At 42.3% G+C, this 15,629-nt stretch overlaps 1 protein-coding gene across 1 annotated transcript; it reads right to left on the bottom strand.

The window, feature by feature from the left end:
* Positions 1-1,498: 1,498 nt before the first annotated feature.
* Positions 1,499-14,032, bottom strand: KIAA0930 (KIAA0930 ortholog; the record flags this gene model as incomplete). The annotated part of the gene is made up of 8 exons (XM_008940037.1): positions 1,499-1,821; positions 3,966-4,121; positions 5,978-6,140; positions 7,893-8,087; positions 9,929-10,069; positions 10,458-10,559; positions 12,533-12,610; positions 13,928-14,032. Coding segments are annotated over 8 exons (981 nt in total), but the record flags the coding sequence as incomplete, so codon positions are not given.
* Between the last annotated feature and the right edge of the window lie 1,597 nt (positions 14,033-15,629).

Below are 15,629 nucleotides of genomic sequence, written 5' to 3'. Positions count from 1 at the left end.
CGCCGCCCCCCCTGCCACCCCCTCCTGCTGTGGGTGTCAGGAATGCCACCACTCTGCACTGAAGGGACTGCTTCCAGGCCCAGCCTCACATGAAGAAGGACCTCCTGACCATGCTGGATTCACCACGCTGGGCTGAGTAATGAAGTTAGTCTATGCTGAAGTGGAGCTATTCCCATGGAACCTGGCCTGAGGAAAACAAACAAAAAGCAAGGCAAAAAGTCCTGTTTGAGAGGTTAAGCCATCAGATGTTACAGAGAAGGTAACAACAAAGTACTTTGGGAAAGGCTGGGGATGGAGGGGATGAAGGTCCAAGGTCAGAGCATGTGCCACTTGGTAACTGTGGCAGCAGTGCCAAGCTGAGGTGTTAGTAGTACAAAAAGTGTCAAAAATGGCATCTTTGCTTTCCCTGTGTGTGCATGCTGGAGCCTCACACATTCTGAGTGACACCCCACCCCATCCACTGCAGTGCCAGCCATGCAGCTGCAGACAAACTGAAGTACCAACAGACTCCCATTCCAAAGCTGGGAACCAGCCTGCAGCAGTCTCACAACTGAATCATTTCCCTTCCAAATGTCACGGACAGCAGTTATGCTATTTAGAGAAAGCTGCATTTTACCTGTAAACATAAGGCTTTTTTCCCCAAGAGGTCCTGACACAGCATTTTCAGACCTCCTGGCTATGCAATTTTTAGCACAGAATCACATTTCTTACGTTTCAATCTTCTGTCTTTCAAGAAAACTTCTCCATGCTTTGACATGTAGAAGTACAGCAAAACCAGCAGGAGTTGAAGAATCCAGGCAAGCTGCCTGACCATTATCAGCTCTCACGCCCTCCTCAGCTACAAACACTACTGCAAGGATGACTCTACAGACTCTGAAGTCCAGTGCAAGCAGAAGGATAAGGTTTTTGGGCTTTGGAGTCCAGTCACAGCCTCCTCTGTTTCCACTTTCAACTCAAAACTTGTATCAGCCTGGCTAACAGAGAGATAAGCAGCATTAGTACTGGATATGAACCTCAGCTTCACTATAGCAGCACATTTTAGCCTTCTTTTCACTGGCTCAGTTTCTTGGCCAGTTCTTGAGGATGAAAATGTTGCTGTTCTTTGGTAGATACAGAAATCTGCCAGCAGAGTTCACCTGTCCTAACACCGACGCAGGAACAACGGGGAACATTTCCAGCCTTGTTCTGAGCTCTGACCCGACCCCGCCGCACGTACCAAAATCCTGATGTGACCTTTGTAGCATCTTCTTCCTTCTCCTACCTCAGCAGGCGTTTATCCTCTCACCCCTTGGTCCCCCCATGCACACACACACACACTCACACACACACACACACACGAAGCCAAACCAACAGAGTGTATGGGTGAGAGTCTATGGAATGACGTTCACCAGCACGACGTTATGAAATTCTCAGGTTGTTTCTCTCAAAGAATAGAAAGTTGAACACATTCTGTACATATTGTTGGTTTCTTAGAAAGTAAACACTGTAACAAACTGTCCATAAAGCGTTGACTTGTTTTAAACACGGCCCCTTCTCATTTTCCCTTGCTCAAAGTCCTCTTCCAGTCAGGAACCCTCCGGCGATGGACTGCAAGCGGGCGGTACGGCGTGTGACAGCAGAGGAAGGAAGAAAGAGGCACTTTTGTTCGGCTGGTATTCTCGGGCTTCCCTTTTTCCTGCGGAGGTTTGTGTTCCTGACACTAGGTGGTAGTGTTAGCACAGAAAACCGCTGTGGTTAGGCACTTGGCAACAAGGCTCCAAGGCAGTGCCCGCGCTCTCTGCTATGTCATCAGAATTGGTTTCTGCCGCACTTCCAGGATATCTGGATGAGAGAGAGAGAGAAACGGAGAGACACAGCCAACTTAGGAGGCTCCTAAAAGTAACCACAGCACCAGCAATGCTGCCTGAAGACCTGGAGGCCCAGCTGTGGACTGCAGCACAGAGCACCCGTTATGCTGCTAAAGGAGTTCAAACCACGAGGAGTGTGTGAGTTGGCCTAGCCAAGTACCATTTCATTCCTCCCTGCTTGAGAGATGGGAAGCCACAAACACAGAGCACCACGTGGAGAGGAGGGTTGATCTACTGAGGAGCATTTGTGGTGGAGTGAAGCAACGTGTGTCAGGCAGAGGATCTTCCAGAGCAACAAGTGGGAGTGCCACTACAGGAGATGACAAGGCTTCTCCCTTTTCTGAAGGGAGAAATGCACCATCCCCAAGACCCTTAAAGAGACTTCTGGATCTAATACAGTGGTTTCATCCACTCCATAGTCCAAAGCCTGTGTTTCTGCACTCAAAAAGCTGCCACAAAAAAAAAAACAACACTCCTTTTACTGGCTCCTCAGCTCTGTATTGTCCAAATGTGACAGAAAATAAACCTGTAAACTATCTGTCCTAACAATGGGTAACTTTCCAATTGTGGACAGTAAAAGCAGCACGCTGGCACAGCAGCACATCAAAATATCTGGAAACTGGGCTGCTGTGTCCTTCTCAAGGCTGCACAGAGAACAAAGAACATGGGAAAAGGGAGCACGTGCTTAATTAAGAGGCTGATCACACACAAGATGACCCGAGTAAAAATCGATCCAGGGCTCCAGAGGGCTCTTGTGAAGGATGAACACAGCAAAGGGAGTCCAGTGAGGGGCCACAGAGATGAATAAGGGGTTGGAGCATCTGACAGATGAGGAGAGACTGGGAGAACTGGGATATTCTAGCCTGGAGAGAAGGCTCAGAGTGAAGGAAGCCTTATCAATGGGTATAAACTCCAGACATTTCACAGTATACTTTGATCACTGTCACTGGGACTTTAATTTCTTAGTAGAGGTCTCCTGAACTACCCAAAGGAGATGGGTGTCTGTCCCACTTCACCCTGCTCTCACTTGTGGGAAAGCTACCCCTGGCATAAATGCATTAATTACAAACAGCCACTGGAAACAGGCTCTAGCTGCTCTCTTGAGCTAAAGCAAACACAGCTAGTGAGAAACTGAGGGTTAAAAATCTGCCCCACAGCCCAGGCATTTCATGTCCTGTTTCTGAGCATCTCAACAAATACAGTGACTCCTGCAACTGCCTGTTAAACAAATGAAGCCTCAGGAAGGATGCTCAAGCTCAAAGCAAATATTGGAGCATGGAGGCATTTATGCCACCCACTTGAGCAAGAATTAAATGCCAGCATGAACAATGCAGCTTCTGTGAACTCCAAAATGCCCGTGGTGAGAGCGAGCGAGCTTGGTAACTCCAGCTAGCCAGCTGTAAGATCATGGATACAATTATCCTAAGGAATAATGATGTATTTTGCTGAAATTTTTACTAAGTATCATTTTCAGCTCTACGTTACCAGCTAGTTTCCTCTTTTGTAGTGTAAGAGCCAGTCTGCTTTTGCAACAGGCTCCAAGCTCTCAGTCTGCAACTGAGGAGAAGATGGAAGTTATTACTATGACACTAGCATCATACAGCTGATGACACTGATACTCATACTATCTTCTCATCCCTTTGAGCAGCAGATGAGCCTGTTTAACAATAGATTTCCCAACTCCTTTTCTGCCAGCTACAATTCAGGAACACTCTGGAAACAACCACTGTGTAACAGACTGGGTTGATTTTCAGGTGTGTTCCCTTTTTAGACCCAGTGAAGAAAAAGTGGACATAATCCAGATAAACTTATTTCAGATGAAGTTTGATTCAATGTAATGAATATTAGGAATGAAAATAATTCAGCTGATGATGACCAACCAGCTCAATGTATGTAATTGGCATAGCCAGACCAATGAGTCACAGGTCACAAGGAAGGTTACTCCTAATTGCAGAGCTACCTTTCTGTCAGCCTCTCAGTCACAGCTCTCTGCTACAACTATTGTTGTCATTGGCTTCCCCTTGCAGAGAAATACTTGTTCTTCTGCCTTAACAGCAAAATCTCCCAATACAGGAGCCAAGGAGTCTCTGTTGATGCATAATACACATGAAAATTCACCTGTTAAAATTCGATGCAGTGGCAAAGTGACGTAAGTTAAGTGTGCATAGAGTAGAAAGTTTTCATCTGTCCTGTTCAGCTTCAGCCAGGAGCCCACCAGGGAACGTCCTGTTCCTGACAGAGAGCGTGACCTCAGGTTTGTGGTGTTGTGCAGATCTGGAAAGGTAGGAGACAACAAGCTGAAAGTCACTGTGCTTTCTGAGTTTTAACTGGAATGCTTCTGAAAGTCAAAAAAAAAAAAAGGAGAAATTCATTACCTAGAGATAAGTCATCTGCAGGACACTATTATTACTAGTTCTGTTTAAGTCAGTCAGAGCATTCCTAGTCCAGAATTCAGCATTGACATTGAAGCTAATGGGTGATAGCAGCAGCTGGCAGCAGCAGTAAACAAACATCTGCTAACAGAGCAGCCAGGAGAGGGAATGAAGCCTTTGCCATCATGCTGCAGATGCAGGATCCTAACCCAGCCTTCCCTCATACACAAAACAACAGAATATCCCTAGAATATAACATGTATGCTGCATTTTTTGACTGTTTCTGAATTTTTCATCCATTCCCCTGTAAAACTCAGCCTTATGCCACAGTGTGGTATAAAAACAGGTGCTGAAGCAAACACAAAAATAAGTGGTGGCAGCTACACTAGCAAGATGCATATCAACATGGGAGAGACAAAAATCTATGCCTTGTTTTCTCTCTTTCCCTACAAACGTGTGTAATGCTGAGTCTACACCTTCTCCTTGCAGAAATCTCATCTCTGAATAAATTTAACTTCCTAGGGCAAGCTGTTAATATATTCCTCTATTTTTAGGATCAGGAATAATGAGGTCAAAACATTTATAACTAAGTGAAACCACACTTCTTAGTATTCTATATGCATGCTACAAAATGTTTGGAAAAACTGGAATTTGGAATACATTAGAAGGGAAAGAAAATGAAGATAGTGAGAGTTCAACATCATGATTAAATACACTAGGATCAGACACTATAAAACAATATGAAGCAGACACCACCATCACCTATAAGGGCTGCTGGATAAATAAATGCCTTGAACTCCATTCTATCCTGGGGGAAGATATCAGAAGCAGGACTCCACCTGGAAAAGCTGCCCTTCTACTCATCCTATGCAGTAATTGATCCAAGCTCTACCCATTGCCTGTAAAACCTGCTAAAACCACATCTCACATATACTAACATACATTTTTTACTAGGCAAATAAAGGAAAAAGATGAGGAAAGGTTTCTACTGCTGGAATTAGTTACAACCAGCTTAAGTTGCACAGAATTTGAATCAAACATTATCACACAAGCTTGATTTTTAATGAGAAATTCCTCATTAGCTATGCTGGACAAGTACTGGTGATAGGTAGTAACTGTGCTACTACAACTAGAAGTTGTGATGTGGAAATTACCTTTGCATATTTCTATTAGCATGCCAACAGAGAGCTAGGATTTTTTTGGGTTTCCTACTGAATTGTTTTTAAACATAGGGAAAGCAGTTTGGGCTTTGGCATCTGTGAGTTTCCTGCCTAACAAAACTGTGACACGATTGGATTGATGTTCTGAAATAGACTGAATTTTTTAGCATTTTGGTTGTTTTATTAGGTTTTCTTTTTAGAGGGTTCAAAACTGATCCAAAGGCAGCTGAAGTAAATGCCTTCTCATCAGCTTTCATCAGCTGTAGATCAAATCAGGGAATTCAGCACACTCTACCTAACTACGCTGTGACACCTGGAAGCGTGTGGCAGAGGGTGGGGTATCTGGGAAAGCACCAGGATCTTTCCTGCTCAAGTTTCACTCAAATATCAACACGTGCAGGAATTGTTTGTTTCCAGCCTTCAGGAAGCTGCTAAACCTGTGCATAACCCTGTTTTCAGGGTGGCACTGGAATTCTGCTTTCTGTGGAGCTACATTTTGCTCACTTCAAACCTTCCGGAAGATCCAGCATTTGGATCCCTTCCCACAGCTCTGTGCCCTCTCCGGACCAGTCTGTTCAGCTGACACTACTTCTCTCACCTCCACCATCATCATCTCTGAAGAACTCCTCACTGTCATTTGCTGAGTGGGATTTCTTCATCTCAGCAATGCGATTTCGGGGCACTTTTCTCTTGAGGGATGGGGAGAAAAAGGACGGGCGGTTGTTGCGCTCCGGGGTCGGCGGAGTGCTGAAAGAAGTGACCTGGAAGGGAAGCAGAAAAAAGGCTAGAGGAAGTTGTGTTTAAAAAGTTCTGTGCTTCTAGTAAGAAATCATCAGTCTCAAATATTTGCCATGAGACAGTCACATGTGTAGGGATCAAAACCATGTCTAGCTGTCACTTTTATGACAGTGGCCAGAGAACGTCAACTGAACAGTCACCTCAGCTTCAAGATACTCCTCAAGAGGAAAATATTTTGATATATCACCCCCCTCAACTGCTGTGTGAGTAATGAAAAACCTCTCTCCTAAGCTGATCACGTTCAGCAAGTGTTTATAGTCATAAAGGAACAAAATTCATAATTTAGGCACCAAGAATGTCAATCTTACTTTTGCCTGTTGAAGTTCAGAAGACTTAACAGGCTAAGAATGTGTTGTACTGGACACACTAAAATATAGTTTCATTTCAAATGAAAAAAAAAATAAGTAGGGATAACTACTTCCCTAATGTGAGGCAAGTAACTTCCATCTCATCCTTCCCTTTTCACAGTTCATTTAACAATCCCTTAAATCTCCCTGAGATGACACCTGATATTGCTCGTGTCTGTCAGTACAAGTCAGGAGGGAGGTGACATGTGAGTGAGGATGACAGCCAAACAACAGCACTGCAGCAACAGTCATCCCTCTATCATTAGTGTTAACAACAACAAAAAAAAAAGGGGAAAAAAAAAGCATTCTACCACCCAACTGACCCTCTCTTTAGTGCACTTAATCTGTAATTTGTACTTGTCTCTGTTTTTAATTCCGTAGCCATTTCGTATCATACCTGGAGGGAAAACCAGGAACAGAAAAATCCCTGTTAAGGCCATTAGCAAAAAGCAATGATAATGCATTGTCAAATCAATTTTGACATTTTCCAGTTGACACTGGAGGTCTTGGAGCTAAAAGATCACCAAGTTCCTCCAGGCTGGACTTCTCCATGCTGCATCTCTAGGTAGAGAGCAAACACACCCAGTTAATGAGCTCTGTGCTGGCAGCAAATTTTGCCTTTTAGGAAGCCAGGAACAAAAACCACACAGCCTGCACAGTCCTGCAGACCTTTAAACTACACAGATTAGCCACATTACACAGAAAATCAGACAGGGATCCAGGTCAGGACACATCTGTGCAGGTATTTTAAAGCCATGCTGCTTAATCACCATTAACTAGGTAAAATGCCTTAATGGAAAACAAGGCTCAGGACTCAGTAAGGGCCAAATGAGCATCTATGGACTGATTCTATTGGTATTTTACTACACTTGAATTAAAAATAAGCATATGCATAAATAGAATACTGCATGTAGATCCATAATCTTTGCTTTAATATTATGCTGGCAGCATTCATCAGTGGCCAAGTCTCCCAACCTCATTTCCTGTGAGGTTTAGCAAGCAAACTACATAATATACAATTTCCATGTGTCTAGGTAAACCCCATCTTGTACACAAATGGAATCTATTAATTTTCATAGAAAATAAGCAGAACCATCCTTTTCCCTGGCATCAACATCCTGTTGTTTGAACAAAACACTCCTCCAGCAGTGTGAATCATCCAGTGATGTCAGTATTCAGTATTTGCTCAAGGGAAACTGTACTAAAAATCCATCTGCATACGTTGAGTATGTTCAAAAAAAAATAACACAGGTAAACTGAAGTTCAGAACCTTGATGTGAGTTAATCCCAGCTTCAGTCTGTCTACTGGCTTTGGAAGAAAACATGTTCATGCTTGACCTTGAGTCAGCATCTCTGCCTGCTACTCACTCTCTCATGCACTGGGGAGTCCGGATTGGAATCTTCCTCTGTCCCATAGGGTGAAGTGTCACCAGTGGAAACTCTGCTCACTGCCATCTCTGCATGTCCTTTCCCCTGTGGCCCTTTCATTCGGACAAACTCCATGTTGTTGTACTTATAAAAGCCAAAAGACATCCTTTGAGCCATCTTAGCTGCAACACTCACCTACAATGCAGGAGAGAAAGCCACGTCATAACATCCCTGTGTTCCAAAAAAATAACATTCTCTGAAAGCAGTTATCTAAAGTCAAAACCAAAGTGAACAATGATTGTTATCTTGATTCTTTAGAAGCATTTTAAGCCACAATTGGGAGGGATCTCCAAAAGGGAAGCAATTCTACAGATAAAAAGGCTCAGAAAAGAGTCAGCTCCTCCAGCTGTCTAAACCGTAGAGTTGCCCACTGGCACTCTGAGATAAACCAAAAGGTTTTTACACAGCCCCACACAACGTGGCACCCTGGAGCACAAGCAGGCACGTGCACAACTCAGCACAGCCTGTGCAGGCTTGGCTGGCTCCAAAAAGCAAGAGACACATACATGAGAGGCTTCAAACTAGCAAAGTGCATCACAGGACCCTAGCTTGTGGCAAGTCAGTTTGGACTTGGTGTCCACACTGTCAGGGCCAAAGCACAGTCATCCCCCATGGACAACTAACCTGCATCTCATTGCTCACCACAAAACCCTGACAGCTTTTGAGCCCTCTCCCTACAGACAGAAAGGCTCAAATTCCAGTAAACACAACTGAACTGAAAACTGAACTGAGAAGTGAAAAGAGGAACAGACCAATATGAGAAGATTCAGGGTTTTGGGAAGGGATATCAGTAGGACTTCTGTGTAAGTTTAAGTGGTTTGTCACAACTTTCAGCAGTTTATCACCTGGAAGGGTCAAGGTGCTCTCACATAACACAGCTCATATTATGCTAACAATTAATACAGACACAAGTGAAACCAAGTAACCTTCAAAAGCATGGAGAGATTGTTTCTGTTCTGTTAAAACAATGGTCAAATCTCAAGTTTTGCCTTTGGCCATAATTGAATATTTGAAAAGCTAACAATTTTATTTCACCTAGGAAACAATGTAAAGTAGCTGTGTGGTGGAACAGGACATTCCTAGGCTAGGAGGTGACTTTACCACATCAAAGTTTGGGTTTTTTTCCACTCCAGGGCTTTCTTCTTACATTGTCTTTAGTGATTCTGCCTTCCTTTGTATTTTAATAACCCACCTGATGATTGCATGAGGTCATGAGATGATGGTGAAACAGAAAAATTTCAGCTTTCATGTTCTCTAGAAGAGTTTAACTATTGACATTCAAAACAGGTAGAAGGAAAATTATTCAGGATCTCTCCTGACAAGTGTAGGAACAAATGGAAATGAAGTTTATAGTCACAGTAGGTATTATGGGGATTTTTTAAATTTGTTTTTTTAAAATCTCCCAGGACTGTCTTCATAACTGTCAGAAGTTTATTGGCTCTTGCATTCTCTTGACTTCAGCACTAAGTACTGAATTTGAAGCTGAAATATTTCATATTTCTGTAGGAAAGCAAAGGAAGTTTCTTTCTGTGACAGCTGAACTACAGTGGTCTTTTGAAACTAGCCATGAGTACAAAACACACTAAAGAAAAAACATGATTTCCATATAAGCAAGGTAGTCATCAGAGTTAAGATCTCCCTTCAAAACATCCCTTCTCTAAAGTAACTAGAAATATCTATGACCTTTCCAGAAAAGGAAGGGGCTCCCAGAACTCTGCTATTCAGATCCATCCCTGTCATGCTCCTGACTACTGATCAGCTTCACTCCTATTGGCAAACACCAGAGTAATAGATCCTGACTTGAATAGTCTCCCTTGTCTGAGCCAAAAGCATTAGCTTTCAGGTAACTTTCAAAGCCAAAAAAGATGAATGGTGCAGATGATTTAATAGGACTAAAAGCTAAGAGCCTCAGCAGCAAAGAGCAACTGTGGTCAGAGTACTGTTGCAGAGGACATTGTCTTTCAGAAGCATCTTACCCTGTTGTCATAGACTTTCTTGAGTGCTTCATAGCGGATGGACCCCTGAAAAATCACCCCTTGGAAGGTGTTGCTTTTGTCACTGGCCACCAGCTCCACACAGACCATCTCCCCTTCTCCCACAGTCATGTCACTGAAAACCTGCCAAAGATGCAAAATGAAACACTTTAAGACAAACTGCAGCTGTTAAAGTTCATTATATATTCAGATTCCCAAAATTCTCCTTCAGCCCAAGGCAGCTTCAATGTAAATGGCAGAAGCAAGGGAGCTGTGAGTGCACACTGCAGGTGATGTGTTAAGGTAAGCAGCAATCACATCAGCCTGTCATAAAGACAGATGTCAAAATCCAGCTTTAAGACCAGGTTTCAAGCATTAAAGAAAGAGGAAGGTCAAATAAAATAAAATTTAAAATGCTGTGAGATAACCCTCAATCAGCCAAGAACATTTGTTCAAAAGGTACAAGGAAACAGCTCATCAGGACATAAGACTAGAACAGGGCAAAACTCTGCTGCTGCAACAAGGAACTCACCTCTTCAAAACTGTCAATCATGAAGAATATGTTGGGGTAGCTGATCTTGGACTCCTCTCCTTTGCTGTCCATTGGGTGTTTGCTAGGAGATGCAAACACTTGCTGAGAAGGATATGGAAAATAAAATAAAATACATCTTCTCATCTGAGTGTGCTCAGGAAATGGATACACTGAATACAAGGCAAAAAAAAAAACCCAAAACACCCCAGTCCAGCACTGCTCAGTCAGCCAATGTTTTCACCTACTGCTGGACATCCTGCAGGCAGAGCTGAGATGGCTTCTGCCTAAAGCCTGTTTAGCAATAGTGGCCCTTGTGAAATCCTTGAGTGTTCCCATGTGAGTTATCCAACACCAGCTGCTCCACAGTGAATGTCCCTGTGTGCACCTGACCTCTCACCATCCTATGGTACAGATAAGGTCTCCTCCTTTCCATTAACAGGGAAAACCACCTTGAGTGAACTCCCCTGGTCACTTCACTCCTCAAAGCAACCTATGTTTAAATAGCTGAGGGCTCTAGATTTTATCATTCCAACAAGACTAGCAAGCAGGTCAAGAGGGAGAAGAATTCACACCAAGCAGCTTTCTTTGCTTCTCCACTGCTGTTTGCAAAGCTTTGAGTTAAAGAAACCTGTCAAGTCTGAGCTCACTGTGAATGTGCTGAAAGCTCTGAATCTGCTGCTCAGATTGTCAGGCTTGTGATGTTCTTACTACAAACCATTCAACACAAAACATGACTAAGGGTAAGATGTTAGATACTCACAACAAGGTTGCTTTTCCTCATTTGTGCTTATGAAGTCTGCATGCAGATTTAAATATCAGTATTTTAATTATTTTATGTTTATTTATATTTCTATAATTATTTCTATAATTATTTTAATATAGTACTAAAATTATAGTATTATAGAATTATAGTATTAAAAGAAAAGTTGCCTTATGACAAGAAGCTCCTCAAAGAGTCAAAGTAGTCTGCAAAACAACTTAGTGGCAAATCAGCCTTTTTTACACTGGTTTTGTGCCTTAGTTTTGAACCTCTAGGAACAAGGGAGAGAAACTCCTCTCCTTACTCTGAGAACTGCTCCCATGCAGTGAGGGCAGGTCTTTCATCCCTATCTTCCTAGTTTTTAAATCTGCATGCACTATTTACAGATTTTGCTCAAAAAGAGATTGCAGAAGTTAACTCTGGGTGAAATGTGGACTAGTAAACAGTGGAAAAAGCAATGAGAAATAAAAGTTTTACATCAGTGGTGTAAATGTGGTCACACAACAGCACCAGAAGGAGGGAATTATGTGCCCAACAATGCAAATTACAAATAAAATAATCAGTGTTGCTAGGTTAGTTCATAGGCAGTGACAACTGCTTTAAAGTGGCAAAACAAAATGGAAGGATTAAAGAACATTGATTTATTTCAGGTAAAGCCACAAAAGCAGCTGAATGAGCCAACAGAATGGAAATGTGGGAGAAACAGCCTTTTAAAGAGGAATTTCTGCCAACTAGAAGTCATTGCAAGCTCTGCTAGGAACTCAGTGAAGAAGTCTGGGGTCTCTTGTTCCTATCCCATCCACACTCACTCTTCAGTTTCCTCCCCAAAGCTAAACCCTGCATTAACTGTACACTGCACATGATAAAAGCCTTCAGAGAAGGAAGGAGCAGATTAAGAGAGAAAACAAGACTCTCATAAAACAATAAACCCATAAAACTGGTAATCAGTAAGCTGTTTACCATTTAATAGCCCTGCATTATGGATTTACCCTGAAGGCTTCTCATAACTCAGGTCTCAATTAATTTCAGGTTCACCCTCAGACTCACACTCCAGCACAGCCACACCACCCCCCTCCAAGCAGGCAAAGACAGAAATCTCAAAAGCATGCAGAGGTCTCTGTGATTTTTTTTGAGTGGCTACAAAGGGAATTTAGATCTCACATTTAGATGACTGGCAGGAAATGTCACTGGACAAAGACCTGAGATGCTTCACGAGGATGCACCTGTCAGAGCACAGCCTGTTTTGATACAGGGTTTAGATTAAGTAACACTGGATGCCAACCTTTTATCTACAGAAAAAACAGTGTAATCTCACCTGAGATTTCTTTTTGTGAATGTGAATGTCTCCTCCATCAGAGCGTGTGCACACAGCACATGTCACCACATAATCCAGCTAAAACAGGCACCAGAGAGAGAGATAAAAAACATTCAAAAACAAAACATCCATGGGTGTGAAGGAGAACACACCCTGTCTTTAATTCTTTTAGCTGTCTGACTAAAAAGTAAGATGCTCTGGTACTGCTGTTTTCTTTAGCCTCCAGCATACTGAAACTCCCACAATTTTCAAGCCTGTGTTTGTTTATTAACTGAAATCTTTTGCACAGATGCTTGCAGAGGTGCATAAGTTATGGGTAAAGAAACTCCTGTCAATATTTTTTAACACCATTAAATTTAATTCAATTTTATTTAATTAAAAAAATTAAATTTTTAAATTTTTTTACTGGTCAGCTGGGTGAATAAGCACCACACACACACACACATAAGCACCCTGGTGGAAACAGGAAAGATATCCTCCCTTCAGAAGGGAAAAAATAGAAACAGTAATGAACACCAGCAACACATTATGGAGGTCAGAACCCATTAACCTCATCTGCCAAACATCCTGAAAAAACCTGTAAGGAGCAAACGTGGCCAGCACTGATGAGCTGCAACAGCAGCTCTGACTTCTGACTGCAGCAAAGGGGTTCTGCTTTTATTCAGCATCAAAGGTGGAAACTGTTCTCTACAGAGAAGTCTGCAATGAGACTTTTGGGGGCAAGGAGAGAGGATGAAAACAAATTTATTCTCCAGGATGGGTGCAATAAGCCATCAGTCTCTCATTCTGAGATCATCAACAAGAAAACTTTTATGGGATCTGGAATGACTACAGCAACATTCAGCTTCCCTAAGCACCAATGTAACAGAGGCAATAACTAAAAAACCTGTGAGTTAATTACAGAAATAATTTGTGCTAGCTTCATGTTTCTACCACCAACAAAAAAACTTCTATTAAAGTTGTGATGTTAAGAGCAGCAAACTCCCAGTGTAATCCATGACACCTTTACTGCATTTCCACCTAGCAGTTCCCTCCCTTAGCTGCACCAGTACAGCAAACCCTACCAGAAATATTCCTTCTCTAACAGTCTCATTCACTCTCAAAAAATACTAAAACTGACAAAACCTCCCATTTTGCAAAATTTTGTTACAGAGCATTAAATATATCCAGTGAAGCTGGGCTGAATTTTAAGTGTTTTGAGGAAAGCTATTAGGACTCTACTGAAAAATAATAAACATCTCAGTGTATGTTCATTTAGACTCTGAAAAGTGAAATGAAAACCATGTTTTTTCATCCTCTACAACTGTTCAAATCCCCCAAGCTAGGGAGGAAAGGGCTAGCCTGAGACCTCTCCAGCACAAGCAGACCATGAAATGAGATGAGCACCACTTCTACCTTCTGTAGGATGAGGTTCAGGTAGACACTCTCTTCCCAGTCAATGTCAGGGTCTCCCAGGCCAGGAAGCTTCTTAGAATCTCTGCGGTAAACTTCAACTTCAACCTGCTAAGAAAATATCACACCTCCTTGAAAAGAAATCACCTCAAGTTACCCATGAGCAGAGGCAAAACTGACACCAGAAGCTGCACGTTGTGTAGCTTGCTGCTGGCATTTTCTGCCAGGATTGGATTTTGTTATCTCTGTTTGTCAAGGTGTTTGGTTGCTCGGTTTGTTTTTAAATTATTGAGACAGACTTTAACAGATGTTTAGGAAATACCTGGAATATTGTGACCAGTTGACACCACTGTGAATAAGGCAATTCAGAGAAAGAGGGTAGAGCTCATTAATTACAAGACAGATTGTCATAAATCATATGGATTTATGTGGATGAAATCAAATGGACTACAATTAAGACCTATGCTGATTTGAAATTAGATTAAGCATTACAGTAACTGTGTGTTTCTTTCAACTCCTCTATAGTATAAAGCTATGAGACTGAAATATTATAAAGAACAGTGAAACAGTACAATATTTCAGGACTGACACTACCACCAGACACCATGAAAGCTGCATGCATTGTTATCTATCCTTAATTTTTTAACTTACAAATATTTTTTTAAAATGCCTACAGACTCATACATTATCATTCCTTTGTTTTGATTTATTTCTTCTAAAGCTCCTAGCCACGAATTTTTCTATTGGCAATAGTCTTACACAAACTAATGAGGGTTAAAAAACAAAGATATGAGCAGTTGAGGGAAATAATTCAAATCCATCTCCAAAAAACCCAAAGGTGATATTTGCACTTTGATGCCTAAAAGCACAGAACCATCACATGCACAAGACTCCAAAAATGCCCTGGGAAACAAAAGCCATCCTGTTTCTGAAGGAAAGAAACTGCAAGATAAACCTCTAGCTCTGGTACCAGGGTAAGTCAGACCAAGTTCTCAGCAGACACCTTCTCAGCCTCTATAGCCACAGAACCTTTATTCTAACTGAGGCAGAGTTCACTCGTCTCTTAGCAGTAAAATTTAAACTTCCTATTGTAGAAGTCAGCCACTCATTTTTTTTTTTGGCTGGTGAAACTGAACTACTTCTCCCCAACAATCCCAAAGCCATTGCACAACAGCTTTCATGGAACACTCCCCCAGCCCTGTCACAGGCATTTAGACAAAAAGGGCCTTTCTTTCATCACTTCCTCCTTATGCTCTAATGCAGGGTAGGATCTCTGGGTGTTACAACCTGTGGGTTGGGGCATGGTGGACCACCATGGACCACTGCTCTGCCATGGCTGTTCCACAAGCCAAGTGCTCATGCCATACTTCCAAAGGAAATTCATTTAGGGAATTTAAAGAATTCATTATTTTGCCAAGCAGTAAATCACACAGGGTTGATCTCTTCAACAGGTCAAACCAGGCAGGACATTGGAGACCTCTTCCCAGAGTGGAAGGAGCTGTTAGCAGCAAGAAATAACAGACACAGCATCAATCCAACCTCACAAGGATAAAAAAGGGGCTACCAAATGCTCTCCACAGCACTGGCATCTGCTGGACGTGTTCTGTAGCTCCTGGTCATGTCAAAGAAAGTGTCCTCAAGGTGCACCAGAGAAACAAGCCAGCCCTGCCCAGCAGTCACACCACAGAGCCAGTGAAAAGAGCTC

The sequence above is a fragment of the Merops nubicus genome, unplaced genomic scaffold (genome assembly GCF_000691845.1).
Source record: "Merops nubicus isolate BGI_N331 unplaced genomic scaffold, ASM69184v1 scaffold13965, whole genome shotgun sequence".
In the NCBI taxonomy this organism is placed as follows: Eukaryota; Metazoa; Chordata; class Aves; order Coraciiformes; family Meropidae; genus Merops; species Merops nubicus.
Note: the sequence above shows the minus strand (reverse complement) of the source record. Positions and strands in the feature narration are given on the sequence as shown.